This window comes from Pararge aegeria, chromosome 12, assembly GCF_905163445.1.
Source record: "Pararge aegeria chromosome 12, ilParAegt1.1, whole genome shotgun sequence".
In the NCBI taxonomy this organism is placed as follows: Eukaryota; Metazoa; Arthropoda; class Insecta; order Lepidoptera; family Nymphalidae; genus Pararge; species Pararge aegeria.
The window spans coordinates 4,158,016-4,180,171 of record NC_053191.1 but is presented as its reverse complement, the minus strand read 5'-3'; the positions used below and the strand labels follow the sequence as shown (position 1 = coordinate 4,180,171).

Genomic DNA, 22,156 nt, shown 5'->3' with positions numbered 1-22,156 from the left:
ATAAATAAATAAACAAGCAAACATACCATTTGGTTTCTGGAACAAATATTTAACACTAATTCGACCCACAAATAAAACAGCGCCACCTCTTAGGATATTTATGAACTACTACGGACTACGCTTAAAGTATTTCGTATTTTTGGTCACTAAAGAAAATATAACCTTGTGGAGAACATCATTATCAACCCATCAACGGCCCACTACAGGACACGGGTCTTTCTCAGAATGAGAGGGGGGTTTATGTCTAGAGTTCTGTGGAGCGTTTTTGAGACAGACCTCGTCCAAATTATTACCGCCATGCTTATTTCTGCCGCTAAGCAGAATTGTTGTAAAGGGCATATATTCATTATCAACATATCTAAACAAAACCAGCCCTACGTGTCTGTGGTGACTTTAAATATTATTTATTTTTATAGGTTTTTAATTATTACTGTTTATGACCAGAATCTTACGTTTTGAGCAAAATTATTTTAAGCTCTCGATTTTAGTATAATAAAAATTTAATTTAAATTACTTAAATGAGTTATAACTAAAGCAAGTATGTCTTAAGAACATTTTAGTTATATAAACTTCCATACTATGAGGCCATGCTATTAATAAAAGTACCTTTGTTAATATTTCAAGATTTATTATCAAAATATAATCGTTCTATGCTAACAAAGTTCATAATACCGTCTTAAAGTTAAGTGCTTATTATAATTCATAGAAACAGTTTTTCCCTCCGTAATAATTGTATTTATTGTAGATTCTATGTAATTATCAGATGTTCAACGTATTTTGGTTTAATTCAACTGTTGGAGCACTGTTATTTAATGACATTCATATAAATTTCCTTATGATATTAAAAACTAATTACATAAAACCCTCTAAGAACTTTAAAAAAATAAATTTAAATTTTTTTTTTTAATTTTCATGCATTATCTGAAACACGGTGGTAATGGGAAAAGGAGGGGCTGCCTCTGTATCACTACTTTTCTCTTGGAGTAAGGAAAATGTAATAATACAGAAACCTATAAGGGAAGGTCAGAGGGGATGAGGATTGGGAGGATAGGACAAGATAGGGATAAAAGAGAGTAAGGAAATTAGAGGTGAAAGAAATGAAAGGAATCTGGAAGGGGGATTTAGCTTTTTTGCTATATTTTTTGCTGACTGTACTTTTTCCAAGATCACATAAATATTTTATTGAACGTGGATTTTATCGACATGAGTTTTCCATAATAGTTTGGTATTGAGATGGGTTCTGATAAAGCTAATGGGAACTGTAGAAGCAAAAGCCAAACTTTTTGAAAGGAAGGAACAGGGGTTTTATTTAAGAGGATTTGAAAATGGAAGAATTGTATTCTTTTTAAATTTCAGGGTTTCGTGAATCTATAATTGTTTTAAATTTACCCCACTTATAAAATAGCAACTACAATTTATAACCTAGGTAAGTTACATGAGACTTCAGATAAAATTATTGCCTCTATGTAACAAATATCACATACATAATAAATTTAACCAATCGAATATACACTAAATCACAAACCATATAAATGATTGAAGAAATCTAAGCGATTAGCTTTGCCTAGTATAAAATGAATCGCCGTCATTAGGAACAGTTTTTTTATCATTACTAAAAATTACATTAAAGCAGTTTGTGCAAATCCAAGGTTGCTTTCCAAGGTTTGCACAAAACTGAAATAAGTATTTAAGTTGATATGTTTTATAATTTTTTTACCAACATGTCTACATTTGCATAAAAAACATCGTATCTTCAAAAGCAATAATAAGGAAGTATTTGTTTAAAATATTGTTTACCTAGAGCTAATTCCTCACAGATTTTATAAGAAGACACTGCTACATCGTAAACGCTACGTTAAACGTGTATCGGTGAACTTTGGTCAATACTTTAAAATTGTTAGCAAAAGTTTTCAATGATAGTATTAATTGCATCGACGTACTTTAATTCCCTGGTATAATAGTTTCATTGACGTTCCATTTTATACAAGACAAAGTTTACAATATCAATCGATGGCTAATTGTCTGAAAGACCCGTCGATACCAAATAGTTCATCATAGTTTGTAGGCTTTCCTGGTCGAAGGCTTTCGTTAGCGATCAGCGAGTCCTGCATTTTGAACCACTCCCTGTATTCTATCAGCTTTTGGGTCCATTTAGCTGCAATAAAAACTGAACTTTTAGTAAATGTAGTAACTTATGTGTAACCTATTTAAGATTATACCTTTTAACCGACATACAAGCGATTTGAAAAATTATTTTATTGTTTGAGACGGTATACTTCTCATGTAGTCCCATTTTCATTAGATAGATAGATGATAGATAGATAGAGTCTTTATAGCCCAAGTTAAAAGTGAAAACAAAAAATAACAAAACTATATATAAGATGCGCAAAAGCGGTCTTATCGCTTTAAGCGACCTCCTCCAGACAACCCTTTATGGTAGAGAACTAGGTTAGGGAAAACGGGATATGCACTATCCCGTTTTATCCTGGTGATACAATTAAAGTAAATACAGATAATTATAATATATATATATATATATATATAAATATATATACATATATAAATATATATATATATATATAAAGACAAAAGAACATACATGTACTATATCATATTAGACAAATAAAATTCTTTTACTCGATCTTTAAATATGTTTACTGTCTGTGACTGTCTTGTATCTCTCGGCAATTCTTTCCACAGATTTACCACTACAAAAAAAAGTTCTTCCACTTCCTTAAGCACCCAACTGTGCCAAAAATCTTACGACTTAATTCAGAGACCTGTGGTATCCATTAGGTCAACTCAACCGGGAGAACTCTTCAAATATTATTTGTACAACTCTAGCGATTTGAGTATTTTTTAAAGTAACTTGAGCATTTGCTGTCGAAAAGCACCGTTTGCACCACCAGCACTAGTTATCGAGTAAAACTGATGATAAAAACCACGGATGGCAACCGGAACTACACAATAATAAGTATTACACAAAACTTACGCAATCATTTTTTGCTTTCTATAATATACTTCACAATAAAGGAGCTGACGGTGAAGTACCGGGAGAACTCCTCAAGCATTAACGCCCCGACTTTGGGAAATGGTAGTATTTTGAAAGGTGCAGTTGACATTCGGTTATTATTACTTATTTTTTTTTTTTTTTTAAATAAATAAATAAATAAATAAATATACTACGACAATACACACATCGCCATCTAGCCCCAAAGTAAGCGTAGCTTGTGTTATGGGTACTAAGATGACTGATGAATATATTTTATATATAATATACATAAATACTTAGAATATAGATGTAAACACCCAGACACTGAAAAACATTCACGCTCATCACACAAACATTTTCCAGTTGTGGGAATCGAACCCACGGCCTTGGACTCAGAAAGCAGGGTCGCTGCAAACTGCGCCAATCGGCCGTCAAATATGATTGCAAACCGTAGAAAAAAAAGCGTAGGAATTTTTATTTTATTATTTTATTTATAGGTATGCCTTCATTCTAAATTTAGCTGTGGTATAAATAATTTAACTTTATTATAGTTCTAAGCTAGTCAGGCCAGAGAGGAGTGGCGACGGATAGTCAAGCGTGCCAAAACACTTAAGTGATGACCACGACCCCTCTGACAAGAGCGAACCGACTGAGAAGAGAAGAAGAAGCTAAAGTCTATCTTCGCTTTCATCTTTAAGAATAGACAGTAAGAATTTTTAAATTTGACTCAATCACTTTATAAATTCTGTTTAATTTTCCTATGACATTTTGGTGTCTTGGAAAGTTATTATGTCTTGGCAGTTTTAAAGAATTTCGATGGGATGGCATATTTTATTTAGACCTATTATTTTCATAAAGCCTTACCTTGTAGTTCATCCATTGATCCACATTGACCGCCGTATTCATTTGGCAACATTTCTTGAGGAATGTATTTGTATAAGTCCTTCAACTCCTTGTGAATGAAAATCTGTAAATGTTCAAAGAGTGATTATAACATAGTTTCTGAAAACGCATTAAAACTTTTAATCGCAATGATGAGAAGAAAGAAATACTATTCTTTGACTGCAATGCTGAATCAAACTTATGAACTATTACTAACTTTACGGCCTGGCTAGCATGTTTTGCTAGTTTTGCATGTTTGCATGCGGCCAGCGCAATGCAGCTAGCAATAAAGATACAGATGTTAAAGTTTAATTATTTTACTTACCCGTTTCCTAATTTTCTCCTTTAGGAAAGGCTTCACAAAGTTGACGAATCTCTCAACTACGGGCGAAGTGTTGATGATGTGAACTTCCTTCAATTTTACAGGGTAGGCTTCCTGAAAACAATGAGAGGTATAATACTAAATGTAACAAATGCAACATACGGATAGAGCAGTATAACATTAAGGGCGCCGGGATCAATCCCAAGCGTAACGAGGATGTAGCCGTACCGTACGAAGAAAGATTTTTCCACCCTTGTTAACACTTCACTTTCCACTTTTCAGTAGGCATCTATTTTAATAGTTTCTGCGGTTAAACCACTGGCGTCACTCGACATTTTGATTCAAAATTAAAAAAATAATGAAATTGAATAATAACCAAAAATAAGTAGATTAGTTTGGGTTATTTTAATGGTCTATTACTTTTATTATTATTTTCTCTCTGGACTTTCTGGCTTTTGGTGAATGTTATTTTAGGAGAGATATAAAAATAAGTTTTTAACCTGCACACAGATCATAAATTTCTTTATAACCGACGGAGACAGTTTGGCCAGCAGACTTGGTCCGAGCACAGCTCCGTCCAAGACGTAGATGTCGCCAGCAACACCGACTACTTCCTCCACTAGTCGTATGTCACCAATCATGAGAGCCAGCTTGAAAGTGTCTGTTATTTGTTTGGAATCGAGTCCGGGATAGAGACCTGCAATAGACATTAACATTTAGTTGTTGCAGATCACCGGTAGGTTGTAGGGACTAAATAAAAGCTGCGATTAAAGCAACATTTGTTGCCTTTGCATTAGAAAGGCAACCGTCAGGAAGTAGTACTGCCAAGTGGAGACTAGACTAGACTGAAGTGACTAAAAAGATTTTGTTGGTATTTTGCCCGCCCGAGCTTACAACCCGTTCGGGATATTAATCATTAGCATCGCGGGAACGGCTTCATAAATAAATATAATGAATACCGACCGTGTTTACTTATTTCCTATGATTGATCTAGCCATTAAGGATGTTTGTTCTCCGCTCACGTAAACGCAATGCTTGTGTCACTGTTCAAGCATAACAAGTACGCTCTTAGCCGAGATAAGACAACAAAACCACACCGCTTATGTACATAATGGATAAGTCATGCTTTGCGATTGTCGGCAGATTGCCTACTAGTTTGTTATTTTTTAGTTTTGGAATTTATGTTATTTATGTTTTAGTTGTCTAAAAGACTCTAAGTCACATTGTTATAGCCCACGTGAGAGGAAAACCATCGGCGATAAATATAGCAACACTACGTAGAGCGATCAAGAAACACGTCCTAAAAAATTGGTTGTCTGTAAAGTCGGCTTACTGACGATAGTTGAACGTGACAACGTCGTAAGAAAATACTGATGGAATGGTTGCATTTTTCAAAAGAAAATTTTGATTTTATTCGTTTGATAGATATTATCGTTGCTATAAACAAAAACACCACGTTCACTTTTCACTGCACTTCATCCTTGCCGAAAACATGTAAATGTATTATTGTATAGAAGCTGTCCACGCGGACGCATCGCTCACTCAAGTAGGAGAGAGACAGATGTCGAACGCAGAGGCCGACTGTGCCTCTTTGTCGCTCGTTCCGCGCTCTCGCTTGCACTTCAAGCCTTGAATGGAACGCCTCAGAGCGAGGTAACGCCGCATACGTCATGTTTTTCGTGCGTGCAGCCGGCTCCTTCGAACTATAAGACGTTGTCACGTCAAAAAGTACCGTTCTGTGTCCATTAACCTGAGGCGTTTGTGTTAAGCCTCATGTGCCTGGGATTTCACCAGATGGAAGGTTATTGCCTAAGACTATCGCTGGAAAAGAACTGAGAAGAGCTGTACTCCGTCAGAGTTCGGGTTATTGACAGTAATCTACCACCACAAATACTGAACTTTTAAGACACACAAGCATGCACGCACGTACTCAGGCAAGCACGCACTTCATAAAGCGTGCATAATAATTTCCATAATTTTAACTTTAATTTAATTTTTTATCTTAATATTACTTTAAATTTTAATTTTCTTATAAATTGATGTAATTTTTGTGAATTATTATTATAAATCCAAACGCTTAAAACATAAATCGAAACCGACTTAAGTGTATTACAGAATACTTACACGTTTAATTTTTTCATCATACTAAATAAACATTGTCAGATCTACGGAGACGTACGGGCTTTATTACCGCCTGTTTTCAAATTTTGATAATGAGTGATTTGGCACTCTGCAGTACACAAATGTCGAAACTAAACTAAATCAACTAGCTTTAAAATAGTGCTTTTTACGGAAAAACACAATGGTAGGGTTGGTAGTGCTTTAAGACCTGTTAATTTAGCTTTGTTGAGAGATTTGGGGAATACTTCATTGGCACCTCCTCCTCCATGCGTCATCAAACTCTCTGATGAGGGTCGTCATCCTTGCCACGGAATATCTTTTCCCGCCGAATGTCACGCCATCTTGGACTTTCGTTCAGAGCAATGTGTACAGGTGTGCCGAATGTAGTGCTGATTTAATTAACCAAGATATAATTGGCACCACTATTAATTTAAAAAGTATTAAAGGCTAGTTTAAATATTAATTCGCATACCTCTGCAAATAGTAACTCTTCTTCCATTCGGCGTCAGACCGGGCAGCGGAGGTCCTTGTCTGAAAAAAAAAAGATACAAGTGTTATAACAGTTAGTTAATACATTGTGTGAAACTGATGATAACTACGAAACATAATTATACTGTTTATAATAAAATATTAAAATGCAAAGTATTTTTAAAATCACTAATCATTTTTTAAAATCTATTACTTTTGTAGTAAATAAATTATCAACAAATTTTCTGACGATTGCGATGTTCTATAATATTCAATGAAATGGTTATATTGACATGTGCTGATTTAACCTTCAATTTTCTGCTCTCAATTATTTTATTTAACAAATGAAAATATTTATAAAATGTGTGTGTGCTAAATAAAATGGAGTCCCAGGAACATTTACTCTTTCATTAATAAATAATACTAAAAGTTTTACTTCAAACCTTTCGTAAAGGTTACACTCACACACTTTTTAAGAAAAATCAAGTAACTCATATAAGAAAAATCAAGCAATATCACACAAGCATATACCACAGATTTGTCTGAATGTCGCAGATTATGTAAGAAACGCAGCATTATATTCATTTTAAGTCCATTATGCAAACAGCATTTGCAGATGCCAATGTCTTATGGAGCGCGCATCAACCTCCCATATATAGATGTGACGCGACTCATATTGAGCATATACCGTGTGTCCAATATGAGGTCAGATATCGTGAATATTATATGTTGCGTGTGTAATAAGGTCTACAATGTGGCTGTTTCCTTGTGAACCTTTTACTACAGTATGACAGGATAATTTGTTTAACAGTCTATATATGTATAGACGTTCGCTCGCATGTTAAGCTCTTATTGAGCCGTTATTAATATTTTGGGTGTCGTTGGCTACCTCTTAGGAGTTAGGCGTAGTCGGTGGCCACTTATTTAGTATTTGTTGGCGTTAAACTCCAACGACGTTTTTCTTTACACACGGTCACAATTGGCAGTTATAGACGCCGCCGACTTCACTTTTTGTTTAAGTTGTTGACTTGTTTCCAACCGACTTGTAAAATGCAGAAAATGAATACTATATAAAATGCTTTTTAGTTTTACAAACTTTTGTAGAAAATATTAAGTATTAGTTCAGTAATTATTTGCTTTTTAGTTTTTTTATTCTACTTTTTAGTTTCGGTTCTTTTTTTGTAAAAAAAAAATCAGAGTTTATGTGACAAGGTAAAGATTAATGATATTAATATTCATCAGTCATCTTAGTACCCGTAACACAAGCTACGCTTAATTTGGGGCTTATTTTAAATTTATATATAGGAAAAATACACGGGATTTATAAAAAACTAAAAAGGTACTTCTAACAAGTCGCTACTAGTTGGTTTAGTTAACTTAACTGTTCCGCCCAAATCAAGAATTCAACTTAGGACTTCGTAACTTGGTAACCAATAGGCGAAAAGGAACTATTTATTCATACAGAGATGTTAATAAATATAAACATTAAAGATATGTTAGCATACAAAATGTAAATGTAAACATTGGAAACTACGGTTTTAAGATTTACGTAATCGGTATTGCTTAGTAGGATTGCGCAGTCATTTAGCGTGCTTGTACGCGCCCTTGAATCATCAAGGCTTAACATAACACATTATCATTCGAATACATACTTAAGTGATATAGCATTAAGAATGTATTTGGATTAATAAGAACTTTTGAAAGATACGAGTCTGAAATTGGACTATGCAGAACCTATTAGGACTTCTTTTGCAAGCACAGATTTGTTTTAAATACTCTATAAAAGCTAAGATCGAGGCCAAAGTTTACTATCTCTCGTTCAAGAATAAAAAAATGGTTCTTTATTAAAGATGAACTCTATTTTTGAAGTGTTGCTTTTTGTTTCTAAGCAGAGCATATTTATTATCTTTTGTCCATTGTTTATTGATCGATCCCAAAGCAAACTGTCTCTTGTTACCACTCGTTACGTCTTTTGCGGTGGACTTTTTACTAGCATTTGATTCCTTGAACCCATTGCTAACTCAAAAAGGCTTAAACAACTTGTAATTGAAGCAACTTTACCTAAAGAGTATGAAATTGACTTAAGATAAGAGAGATGAAATAAGATTTTTGTAAAACATTGTAACAAAATTTTATAAAACATGAAACCACCTCTAAACTTTTTCAGTTGAATCAAAGTTAGAATTCTTTATTTTTTATTAATGGAAAATAAAAGTTGATCTATTTCTAATAAAACAAAGATAGCTTATTTGGTTTGTATGTTGCTTTAAATAATTTCTAGCGGTTAATTAGACTAACTTCCGCGGATTACTTGTAATACGTAATTTTCCTATGAAAACTTGCATTCACTTTTTCCACACAGTATATATCCCACCCACGACTCATCGCCTGTTTAAATAATTATAAAAAGTATTATTTATGTCCAGAAACAAATTTTTAGTATTAGTATATATAAGATAATATTTTACACCAAGTGTGTATTTTATTTTGTAAATACCCGCCAGTACTATATTTTGCAAGAATCAAGATCTCACAACACTTTATTAAATTGTGCTGTTCCAGTATCTCTAACTACTAACTATTGGTTATATCCAACGGGAAACGTCCGCTTATAATTGTACAGTTATTCGCAAGTTCAAGTGTCTGAGTAATGGTTTAACTGGTCTAAAATGTCTGGTTTTCTAAACAAGCTCAAAACAGGTCTTAGCATCAGGTCTAGAAATCATAATTAAATATAACACCTGATACAAGAACGACCGGGAGTTATAAGTGTGACATGTATTTTGATTTTGTTTTTTTTTTTGGTTTGAAAAGCGAATTAGTTGGAAGTATTCTTAGTTATGTTTGATAAAAATCGGTCCAAGATGGCTGCCACCACAAAATGGCGGCTTACATACTTCTTCGCTACTCCCACAATATGGGTGTCAAATGAAAGGGCTTGGCTAGTGGGATAATTTATGTTTATAGATTTTTCAAATTTAAGTATGTTATAATTATTTATTAATAATCGTTATTTATAAATAATATTTAATTATACATTTAAAACCCTAAATAACGTGGCATAACGTTGGAATATTAATGCAGTGTTTGTGACAGCTTTGTTAAAGGTTAGAGCGTAAAAAATCAATGCACATCGTTTTAAAAGTTATTTCATTAAGGCTCTATAAGACATGATGAATTAAAGGTCATATGTAAAGAGGTTACCAGGCCAAAAGCTAAGAGAAATGATTATAATTATTTTAAGTAACGTATATTTCAGTTTTTATACAAGAGCAACAACCAACAAGAAATTGACAACCCTAAGTTTAATGATAATGACATGTATAATCACACACACAAAAAAAAAGCTTTCTGTTGCCCATAGTACAACTAATGCATCCTAAAAATAGCTGATGGTTTTTTTTCACCGTGTATTTCGTGTAATTCCGAAAATAAACGTTGAGGAAGTATTTCTGATACAAGTGCCTATAAGGAATAAGGAATACCTAGCCAAGTTAATAGACTCTTACTTAAACTATCGAGGCCTATCCCACTTCTGATGAACACTTACAGTTTGTTTTTCAAGACTTCTCTTAGGTCAGGGCTGTTCGCGTCGCGGTTGGTGAAGAACTCTGGACAAGCGGCTCTCATTGTGAAGTACATGTCCAGTTTGCGTTTGCACTTCTCCAGGGAAAAGCTGCTGCCTCGTAGGAAGGTCATTAGGGGATTGTCCTCTGCAAATAACGACAAAATTGTAACTAATTCTATATAAAGATAACATTACTACAGTCAATCTGTTATCTGAAGAATTTGGTTTAGATTGATTATTAATTTCGAGTGTTTTTGCTCCAAAAGGTGTGTGGTGTGAAGTGTTCTAGGTGCTAGACCCGTTCATGGGCCTAGCACCTAGAACACTTCCCACTTACAACACCAAAAAATGTACACAGTTAAAGCATTATATTCTATTCTATTTCTATTCTATTCTAGCATCAGGTTATCCAATAGCCAATCTTACTATTTTAGAAAATAAATAAGAAAAGTAAACCCAGATTTCCGATAATTGATACCACATGGTAAAAACCCACGCTTTCTTAATTCTAGGCCATGGTCAACTTGCATGTTTATTACATAAGTGTTAGCAGACTGACTACGTACCCCACTCGTTAGGTAAATGTGGTTCCTTCCGCAGCCAGTCCTTTATCGCTGCCAGGTCTCGGTCCCTGGTAGTGACATCCTCTTTCAGTTCTATCCGGATCTTCTCTGAAAGCTCCGCGGATGGATGCACCAGCAGATCTGTCTTTAGCTTCATGTTTACTGAAAGATAAAATTAAACAAGCGTAAAATTTAAAAATGCCTATACAAATTTCAGAATCGCGGGATTTGATTCTGCATCTCTCCGGAAACACGTAACTCAAGCTATTTTTGCGGTTATTTGAAAGGTGTTTCTTATTTTTAAACAACTTACAGTCGAGTAAAAAATCGATATTATTAATTAGAACACCGGCTTGCTGATTCTTTTATTAAGGTATTGCTGTTTTTATTGTACAAGACAGCTCTCGGGATAGACACAAACAAAATTCTTGCACCGAACTAGTTTTGTATTGAGTTATTCTTTTCTATGATCGAAATATTCTATCTTTATGGTTGGCAAATAATTCTCATCATCATCATTTTACCCGATGGATACACTGCTGGACAAAGGTCTTTTGTAAGGATTTGGAAGGATGTAGTAGATTATTTTCATGTATCATCAATCATTTTCGCGGCGTACGCCAGCAAAGCTCCAAGTCAGAATGACATCTTTAAGAAACATCGTTATATTTCAGCCAATTTACAGAAAACCATAATTAAATATATACTAAAACATTCAGCATGAAACAAAAACTACCGAATGGATTTACATACAGTTTCCACTAATGAACAGAGAGACTCCACTGTTCAGTAATGCTCTGTTCAGATTTTCGCGCCCAAACGCAGCGGGAGACTTTGTTTTAAAAAGTTATAAAGACTTTGCGAAACAAACTACATATATTAGGAAAAGCGGATTTCAAAAGGGAAAGGTGTAATCTCTTAAAAGCTCTGAAGTAAAAGCTTAAGTTCAAAACAAGGATTTTTATGTTCACAAAAGATCTTTTGATTTACACAGAGACAGTAACAGGCCGTTTTTTAGAAGTGATGTTGCAAAACAATCTCACGATTGTGGTCGCGTATATGTTGGAGTAACACATTGCATCAATTTTGGGACCTTGACCCCAAAACTTACGGCTGTTTGGTCATCCGGTGAGAGCATTTTGATGCATAATTTATTCGTACACCAATAATCAAGTCATAAAAAAGAGTCATTTTAATATAACGCCGAAGCTTATACAGTGCTAATAAGAAAGGGGTTAGGGCCTTATTCATTCGAGTACGAGCAGGTTCCCAAATATAAAAAGTACGAAATAAGAAAAATAGTCGATTAAGAGAAATGATTACCACTAAGTCTGTAGAGATTCTATGCTAGCACATATCTGTCTAAGTCATAATAAACGTCAATATGAAGTCAATAAAGTAAATAATGTAGTGTCAATGTTTGCTGCTATCTTCAAACGGAAGCACTGTGTATATTAAATCACTTCTAAAGTGTTACTGAAAAATTCCAAATAGGTGTAGACGTATTTAAAGCGTTTTGCTGCAATTAACAAGAAAATTTAATGCAATTTACTGAAGCGGTGATAACCCCAGAGTTGAAGTTATATTTATTTAGTTTTGACGGCCGACTGGCGCAGTGGGCAGCGAACCTGCTTTCTGAGCCGTGGCCGTGGGTTCGATTCCCACAACTGGAAAATGTTTGTGTGATGAACATGAATGTTTTTCAGTGTCTGGGTGTTTATCTGTATATTATAAGTAATTATGTGATTATATTTATAGAAATATTCATCAGTCATCTTAGTACCCATAACACAAGCTACGCTTACTTTGGGGCTATGTGGCGATGTGTGTAATGTCGTAGTATATTTATTTATTATTTATTTATTTAATTCTAGTAAAGCGGTGATAGCCTCGTGGAGTAGGCTTCAACTTTATTCCTTTTAGTCCCGGCACGCACCACTGACTATTCGGAGTTATGTGCGTTTTTCATTTAACCAATTTAAATATCACTTGCTTTAACGAAGGAAAACATCTTGAGTGGTCTCCATAATGTTCTCAATGGCGTGTGAAGTCTACCAATCCGCACTTGGCCAGTATAGACTCTATAGCCTAAACTCTTCTTATTCTAAGAGGAGTCCCGTGCCCTGTAGTGGGCCGGTAATTGGGTTGATGATCATGATGATGATGTATTCAAAGGTCTACCAATCCGCGCAAGTATTACAACACATTTATTGACGGCCCACTGGCGCAGTGGGCAGCGACCCTGCTTTCTGAGTCCACGGCCGTGGGTTCGATTCCCACAACTGGAAAATGTTTGTGTGATGAGCGTAAGTGTTTTTCTAAGTTTTTTAGAGTCTGAATGTTTATAGGTATTTTCTAAGTATTTATGTATATATAATTCATAAAAATATTCATCAGTCATCTTCTATATAACACAAGCTACGCTTACTTTGGGGCTAGGTGGCGATGTGTGCATTGTCGTAGTATATTTATTTATTTATTTAAAAAAAAAAAAAAAAAAAAAAAAGTCGTGGTTACTACACGATTGATGAATTCCTAAACGACAAGGCTGCTTTGAAGCGGGCAACTCCGCTCTCATCTCTCACAAAACAGAAAAATTCTAAAGATTGTTAAACTTTAAAATGATGTTGGAATAGAGCAATCTGCTGGGTTTCTTGCCGGCTCTTCTCAGTGGAATCTGCCTTTCGAACCGGTGTTAGAGACACTACACACAGACTTGACGTTTCATAAGTGCTTATTAATTAGGCCTACTTGAAATAAATAAATTTTGAATTTGAATTCGCGCTGGGCACGAGGCCTTAGCGTTTGCCTCAACCCATCTCATTGCGGAAGGAAACACGTGTCCGGTAGTGTCCGTGATATGATAACTGATAAAATAAAAGCGTGTTCATATGGATGGTTCTTAGTTGTTACATCAGTTTTGGTCGAATGAAACGTGGTGTTGTCTATCCAGTAGGTACTCGTATATCATTTTAGTCATTTTTAGAGACAACAGTTATTACAGAAGACTGTGGGTAATGTAAGATATGCTAAACCTTCTTGCTCGTGGTGTTTGTATCCTCTATGGCTTCTGACTCAGCATTTCTTTGCTTCGGAAGGTTGCTTTGTTGAAAATAATGTAGTTTTATTTTTAACAAAGACTACTTGCACTCGATGGCACTTTTTTGTTAAAATACAATTTTTTTAAAGACATAAATAAACAATATTTATTCTGACAATACAGACGGAAGGTAAATATACATTTTAGAGGGTAATAACTGGCTAGTAAAACGATTACAATGGGTACCACAAAGTTGTTATTGGAACTACAACTAAAGTTGAATGTTATGAACTACTAAGTTATGATGTCGGTGCATTCCGTTAGGTTTATTACCTCAGCCTATAAGGGCCTCCCTAGACTGCAATCAGAACTGGTTGTAGTGGTAATGATGCAGTCTAAGATGGTAGCGAGCTGTTAGGGGTTTGGCAGTTACATTAAACCCATAATCGGTTTCAACGCGTGCATCGTAATGTTACGTTGAATCGCTTGGCCACTCTTTGTGGGCAGCAGTGGCGTGCATAGAGGGTATGCACAGGGTATGCAGATTGTATAAAATGCAGAAAGTCCAGTCCAGTACGAGTTATAAAAAACTCAAGGATAGGCATTGTAAGAGCTATAAAAAGCCTACCCTTAAGTATTTATAACTCGTACTGGAGATTTTCTTCATTTTGTATCATCTGCATACCCTGTGCATACCCTCTATGCACGCCACTGTTTGGCAGAGTGGTAACTATCCACGGCCGAAGCCTCTTATGTATAACCCAGTCCGTCAGCTACGCAAAGGCTTCATGCTGTAGGAGAGCAGATCAACATCACACTATCCCGATAACTAAGTAACCTAGAACCTAATACCTAAGTAACCTAGCAAGCTTGTAGCGGTGATAGCGCAGTGGGTAGTAGCTTGACTTAACTTTCGGGGGGCCGAGTTAGAATCCCGGCACGCACCCCTAACTATTCTAAGTTATGTGCGTTCTAAGTATTGGATAGAAGCAGGCGTTATTTTGCGGAAATAACGCCTGCTTCCATCCATAAATAATAATATATTATGAAAATTGAGCTTAATTTCCTATTCCGCGAAACGAGAGTCCTAACAGAGTCTTTTACGCTTCCTTGGAGATGTCAGTCCATTGTACTTTTTTCGCTTACATTAATTTTAAAATGAAACAATGCCTGTCGCTACGTCATAATGAGATGAGGTCACACGTACATGAGAACTGTAACCATTAATACAGATCCATGATTAGTGAGTAATGCCCAATTAAAATTGCCGTGAAAGACACTCTATTGTTTGGGAACTAAATATCATTCGAGTAACTCAGCTTAGCGATTCTTGTTACCAGACTGCGTAACGTAATGATACAGTTGTGTGTTTATTTGCCTATGCTTCTATGATTCTTACGTGTTACAGTAATATTATAAAGTGGGTAAATAAACAAATTTTTGATAACTATAAATTCATATTTGCCAGATATTTTATTAAATTGATTAGGATTTTACAAATACCCTAATAATTAATAATTAGTAAATAGATAGTTTTCAAGCAACAATTGAAATTATATTTGATTAATAACGTATGTTCATGACATTGAGTTGGTGGGTATTTTGATAGAAATACGACTGCAATATCGATACACTTCAGTCCTACACGGACTCGAACGATGCAAAGATACCTCCCGGTGTCTTAGTCGTTTATCATACGGCAATAGATTCATCTTAATCTTACGTGTGTCACTGAAGACAGTAACCGAAATTATACATGGTGAAGACGAGATGCAATATTGTAAAGAAGAAGAAAATTAAAGATGACGAGCTATGGAGGGGTTTTTTATACTGATGCCACTATCCCTATGGTATAAATTTCAATATAATCAATTTTCCTAATACTAAATACCTTATTAGTAAATGAAAAATATTATATATCTAAAAATATTGGCTACGTAGTGTTATTGCTATTTATTAATAATAAAGGAAAATTAAATGCCGCTTTATAAAAAAATAAACTACGAAAATACACACATCGCTATCTAGCCCCAAAGTAAGCGTCATCAGTCATTCTAGTACACATAACACAAGTTATGGGTACTAGAATGACTGATGAATATTTTTATATTTACTGTAACATAAACCAACGAAGAACCGAAAAAATATAAAAAAGACTTCAAGCTATGAGAAGTGGGGTATTTCGATAGTGATAGGGCATGCAAGAAACACTTCCTCCTATTAATCTGTGCTGTAGCTGTTTATGCTTGTGTCTAGAATTACACCGGCAAGCGCGCCCTTCAAACAACTCTGTCACCCCATAAGCTATCGGCCATAAACAGAGCTCCTCTTACCATTTTTTTTTTTTTTTGCTTTTTTGGAAGGACTATTGCCGATAACCACCTGAGGGGTTGCTACGTCGTCACCGGGGGAGTGGGGCGAGCGCGAAAGCTCGCCATGAGAAGAGCCCCAGGGCTCGACGACATCGGGGGGGAGAGTGGGAGACGTCGACCCGAGGGTGCCTCCTGCGAGGACTCGGACCTCGGCTCGACGTTAATCTGACTATTGGTGGACTTTTCATTGTTTAGTCCGAACGCCCCCGTGACCGTGGTAAGGATCCACGTCCGGATGACGTCAGAAATCGGGGCCCTCGTCTTCGCCGGCGAAGACGCTGTGTTTGTTGCGTGTGTGTGTTTTGTTGGGACACGTTGTCGGTAGTTATTTTATCGTCAGGGTCGTCAAGGACATGCTTCGGACGTCGCCGCTTTGGCTCGACGCCTCGACCACTAGGGGGTTGGGGTGTCGAACTGCTCCTCTTACCATCTGCGTTGTCCATCGATTATATATCAACCCATTACCGGCCCGGTCTCCTCCCACAATGAGAAGGGGCTATGGCTGTAGTTCACCACGCTGCCCCAGTACGGTTTAGTGGACTCCAAACACTTTTGAGAACCTTATGTAGAACTCTCAGGCATGCAGGTTATGTTTTCTTTCACCGTTGAAACAAGTGATATTTTAATAACTTAAAACGCAGATAACTTAGAAAAGTTAGAGGTGCGTGCTGGGATTCGAACTCGGCCCAAAGGTCATAGTGAAGTCGAGCTCCTACCCACTGGGCTATCACCGTTTTACGCCATGAAATATTTATAAATCAATAACCCCACGAGCGCTAGCAAACCTCTACAACGCGAATGCCTCTCTATGATTTAAGCTCCTGAAGAAGCGTGGAAGTTCTGATGATGAAATAATAATTTGAAATAATCGACCGCCTAAATTTCTGTTATGTAATACGATTGGCAACCCGCACTACTTTAATAATATTCTTACTCAACCATAAAACTGTAATGTAATAACTACATTTTATTCTATTGTATGTAGTAAGTTTAATGTAATTGGTATAATATATTTACTTATTTACTCACTATTTATGTATTTTGCCGGTGTTTTCACAATAAGTGATCCGCCCTTTACTCATACTTCAGTGTTTACTCCATCGTCTGACGAAAGTAACATTCAAAAAGTTTTCGCAACTTTACGACAGGATGATAGAAATAAAAATATTTTAAGTACGCGCCTATTAAAATTCGTTCGCTGATTAAAACGAATTAAGTCGATTAATTAGCTACCACTAAATGCGAATCAAACTGACTTTTGGAGCTTTAATTCTCAAAGAAGAATTTTCGTATGAAATTCGTATTTATTTACCTTTATCTAAGTATTTATTATATGATGTATAGTTTATTATTAGTTTTTTTTTTAAATTATTATTATATGTTAGATGCATTTGTGTATATAAGTTTATGTATTAGTATTTAGTTATTCGTATGTAGGTATTTATTTTATATTTTGTACCATCTGCAGTTAGTTCTCCTCTTTTTTTCCTATTTCTAAGGTTGCCTGGCAGAGATCGCTACTAAGCGATAAGGCCGCCTTTTGTATTCTACTTCTATTTTTATGTTTCTTTTTTTTTCATGTGGTGTACAAATAGAGAGTCATAATAATAATAATATGAAAGTCGGCAATTTTCAAGTTATATCGATGAAATTTGGTATTAGTGCTTTTTATAAAAAAAGTAAAATGTATTACACATTTTTTTGAATTTAGTTACTACCTTCAAGCGAGTGAAAGAAGGTATAATGAGTTTTTATGCAGTTCTTAATTTTTCAAGCAGAATATGCAAAGTCGCTATTTTTTCACTGTATGTAGCTTGCTCTCAGGAGACAGGAATAAGCAACTTATGATACAAGTGCGCTAAGATGGGAATTAAAATTGAGGCGCAATTTTAAGCCCGAGCCAGCGGACAATACTTTTATAGCGTTGTTATCTCAGAGATTTTGATTATATTATTGCACACATATTTATTGTTTTATAAAAAACTATGATATGGTTCAATGAACGACATTCAAAATAGCTAACCTACTCCCTTCCTTTCTTGGGCGTCTCTTAGGGCTCAAAGGAAAAATATTTCCACACATGCCTCTTCGTATTCAAATTTCAAACTAGCTAACCTGACAATAATTCAATCACTAGACTTTTTTGTTTTTTGTGTAATTCTCTGTTATTCATTTGGCGTCCAAGGTTCCATATCTATTCCAAAGAAAAACTTCGACGTATGTAATAGTGAATTCAATAAATACGATTTTGGGTGTCGTTCACTGAACCAAAGTTAAAGTGTTTTATAAAACAATAAATATCTTTGCAATAAAATATAATCAAAATCTCTGAGATATCAACCCTATAAAAGTCGTGTCTGCCGGCTCGGGCTTAATACTAATTTTAATTCCCATATAAGCGCAATTCTTAAATAAGTTGCGTATTGCTGTCTCCAGAAAGCAAAAAATTGCAATTTTCACATATGTTGCTTGAAAAATTAAGGACTTCATACAAACTTATTGTACTTTACTATTTCACTAGATTGAAGGTAGAAACTATGTTCAAAAAAAGTGTATTAATACATTTATATTTTGTGATAAAAAGCACAAATACCAAGTTTCATCGATATAAACGTAATACGTTTAATGTACGTGGTGCGAAACTTACCTTCCTATATTAATAAAATAAAATACATATTTATATTGTATCTATACAGGTTCAAAACCTCCTCCATTTACAAGCAGATTTAAAATGCTCGTCACCGTTTAGAATATATGACTTTTTTATATCGTTAAAAAATGTACCTTTGAATAAGCATTTATATCGATATATCCAAGAACTCAGATATTGCAATAATTAACTGATTAATTGAACTCGAATAAAATTTGACCTGATACTTAACTTAATGGTTAGGATGGCATGCATTCGACTCAGCTTTGTAATATTTTACGAAGTATTAATTTTATTTTAACCGAAAACGAAAAGGTTTTTTTTCACGATTGCTTTAAAAGCTTGTTATAAACGATTTAATAAAAATAAAGTTACCTTCCATCACTTGCTCTCAAGAGCACAACTGTGAAGTGTTACAAATCAATCACTCGTTTTATACCACTCGTTTAATACCAGACGAAAGTCGTCTGGTATTAACAATCCTACTGAAATAGATTATATACTTGTATAAAATTTATTAGTAAAGGTGAAAGCGATTATACGGTGTTAGGTTTACATTTAAAGATAATACTAACGGTTTTGAAATGTTTCAAGAGTACCCTATGAAACTGAATATTTATACGAACAGAGTTGATAATTTTATTCTAGTTCACAATAACTATAAAAGGCTTTATCCCAACTGACTGACAGACAACCTACAGACTAAAAAACGTAATGTAGGAATTTTAAATAAAAAAACAATATTCCCTGGATCCCTAAATAGCGGTTTAAAATGAACGATTTTTATTTAATTCTACATCCTTTAAGGGGAAGAAAGTCTATCAATTTTCAGGTTATATCGATGAATATTGGTATTTGCGCTTTTTATATAAAAAAAAAAATCATTACACATTTTTTGAATAACTAAAGTTATATAACTATAAAAGTTACTACCCTCATAGGTTACAGTAAGTTTAGGAGTTCTTAATTTTTCAAGATATTTTCCATGCAAAATCAGCGAAAGTCTGTATTTTTTATTGTCTGTAGCTTGTTTCCTGGAAACAGGAATAGGCACGGGAAAATTTCTTAATCTCGCCGGATATCAGAAATTCTACGCAGACGAAGTGGCGGGCATCCGTTAGTTGTAAATATAATAAAATAAATTGACTCACTTGAACTTTTCGCGATGTAATATCACAACAAAACAAGTTTAGTTATATAATAACCAAGACAAGAGACACGTCCACCTGGCTGTAACATACAGCTATCACTGACCTCGTACCACCTCTCTCTATACGTTGGGAAATGCGGCACTTAGCTTACTTGACCTAATGCTGCGTTTGCGCAGGGTTCACTACTGGAACTGTCGTGTGAATTTGTCTTTTGCTACGGTAAACCGCTAAACCAAATATCTTTGGAACCGACTGTTGATATGGTGGCATACTAGTGGGACTTACTATTGATTCACCATCAATTCTTTGCCATCGTTGACGGCCTACTAGCGCAGTGGGCAGCGACCCTGCTTTCTGAGTCCAAGGCCGTGGGTTCGATTCCCACAACTGGAAAATATTTATGTGATGAACATTAATCACCACTTTGCCATCGTTGACGGCCTACTGGCGCAGTGGGCAGCGACCCTGCTTTCTGAGTCCAAGGCCGTGGGTTCGATTCCCACAACTGGAAAATATTTATGTGATGAACATTAATGTTTTTCAGTGTCTGGGTGTTTATCTGTATATTATAAGTATTTATGTATATTATTTATATAAATATTCATCAGTCATCTTAGTACCCATAACACAAGCTACGCTTACTTTGGGGCTAGATGGCGATGTGTGTATTGTCTTAGTATATATATTTATTACCATTATCAAAATAATTTTTTTTATAGCAATAATTTACGGATCATGCCGATGGATGGATGGTAAGTGGAAATCCATTGCCTTTAAACACAACTGCACTTCAAGGGCAAGGAGCACGTCCTGTAACATGCCACCCTGAGTCTATCAATTTGAGGCGTCGGTGTTCGTGTCGTTGTTTGAGCTTCGTGTGCCTGTACAACGACAACCACGCCCTTCAGACCGGAACACAGCGTTGCAACAATGCTGCTTAGCGGCAGAAATAAGCATGGAGATAGTACTTCCACTGACGAGCTCGGTCACACACTCCTTTGCTACTTCTTTAACACAGTACCGGCCTACTGCGAGGAAATCCCAATGAGAAGGTTTAGGCCGCAGTCCACCATGTTAACCCGTTGCGACTTAGCAGACTTCATACCGTTGTGGCGTATAGTGACGGCATATCATAATAGGGTAGAAGTTAGCAGCCAGCCTCGCTCTCATCTCCCGCAAGATAGCAAAATGATTGTAAATGTTGATGTTGGAAAAGAGCAACTACTGAGTTTCTTGCCGGCTCTTCTCGGTAGAATCTGCTTTCCGAACCGGTATTAGAGTCACACAAACATACATACTTGACGTTTCAGAAGTGCTTATGAAGAAGGCCTACTTGAAATAAATGAATTTGAATTTGAATTTGAATTTGAATACAGTGGTCACCACCCCTTCTCTTCCTGCCGTCGTACGAGGCGAGGGAATGTAACAGAGAACAGGCAGTAGCAACAGGCGAACCGTCGCTGAAGTGGGCCGGTAATGTCTCGATAATAATTATACTTGGTATTTCAATGTATTATGAATAGTAATTTTGAAACAATATTAATTACTTGATGCGTATGCGGAGCAATTTTAATTTACATATGAATAAAAGAATAAAGTAAACCATAATACACAAACATAATATTACATAATCCGACAGATATGTTGTTCTGTCCAATTTTCGATTTCGTGAAAAGCTATTTTCTAATCCATGAATTCCATACCTGAGAATGGTATATCGTTAATACTTGTCGCCATCATTTTGTTATTTTTCTGTCCGTTTCTGTATCAAAGTCCCTTTTTCAGTAAAGGTTTTAAGAAAAACTGTAACCAGTCAACCATTAATTGAAGTTCGGAAGTCAATAAAAAGATATAGCCTTTTAAGGCGTGATTTTTAACGTGACATCACACAATGTATTATATAATTCAGCAATAATCTTATACCAAAAGTGAAAAGATGCTGCCCCAAACAAAAGTGGTAGTCGTTTGTATATTTTTTTCCATCAGAACGAGATTGCTACTTTAGGTCAGTGATAAAGTCATAGAAA

At 35.4% G+C, this 22,156-nt stretch overlaps 1 protein-coding gene across 3 annotated transcripts; it reads right to left on the bottom strand.

Moving 5' to 3' along the window:
- Window positions 1-611: 611 nt before the first annotated feature.
- Window positions 612-20,247, bottom strand: LOC120627814 (alpha-tocopherol transfer protein-like). 3 transcript variants are annotated; one of them, XM_039895868.1, is made up of 8 exons: window positions 20,130-20,247; window positions 10,920-11,078; window positions 10,336-10,498; window positions 6,790-6,848; window positions 4,697-4,893; window positions 4,200-4,310; window positions 3,857-3,959; window positions 612-2,155 (listed from the first exon to the last, which is right to left on the bottom strand). In XM_039895868.1, exons 2-8 carry the CDS (start codon window positions 11,071-11,073, stop codon window positions 2,004-2,006), a joined length of 939 nt encoding a protein of 312 aa, XP_039751802.1. In that variant the 5' UTR covers window positions 11,074-11,078; window positions 20,130-20,247; the 3' UTR covers window positions 612-2,003. The 3 variants fall into 3 exon arrangements, with proteins under 3 accessions (XP_039751802.1, XP_039751803.1, XP_039751800.1); XM_039895869.1 differs by lacking the exon at window positions 20,130-20,247 and adding an exon at window positions 19,554-19,577; XM_039895866.1 differs by lacking the exon at window positions 20,130-20,247 and adding an exon at window positions 19,354-19,522.
- Between the last annotated feature and the right edge of the window lie 1,909 nt (window positions 20,248-22,156).

Excerpts from the sequence above, each read along its gene's own strand:
- LOC120627814 (XM_039895866.1), bottom strand. Across the intron at positions 4,894-6,789 it reads AAGAGTTACTATTTGCAGAG|GTCTCTATCCCGGACTCGAT; the intron begins GTATGCGAATTA and ends TGTCTATTGCAG. Across the intron at positions 4,311-4,696 it reads AATTTATGATCTGTGTGCAG|GAAGCCTACCCTGTAAAATT; the intron begins GTTAAAAACTTA and ends CATTGTTTTCAG.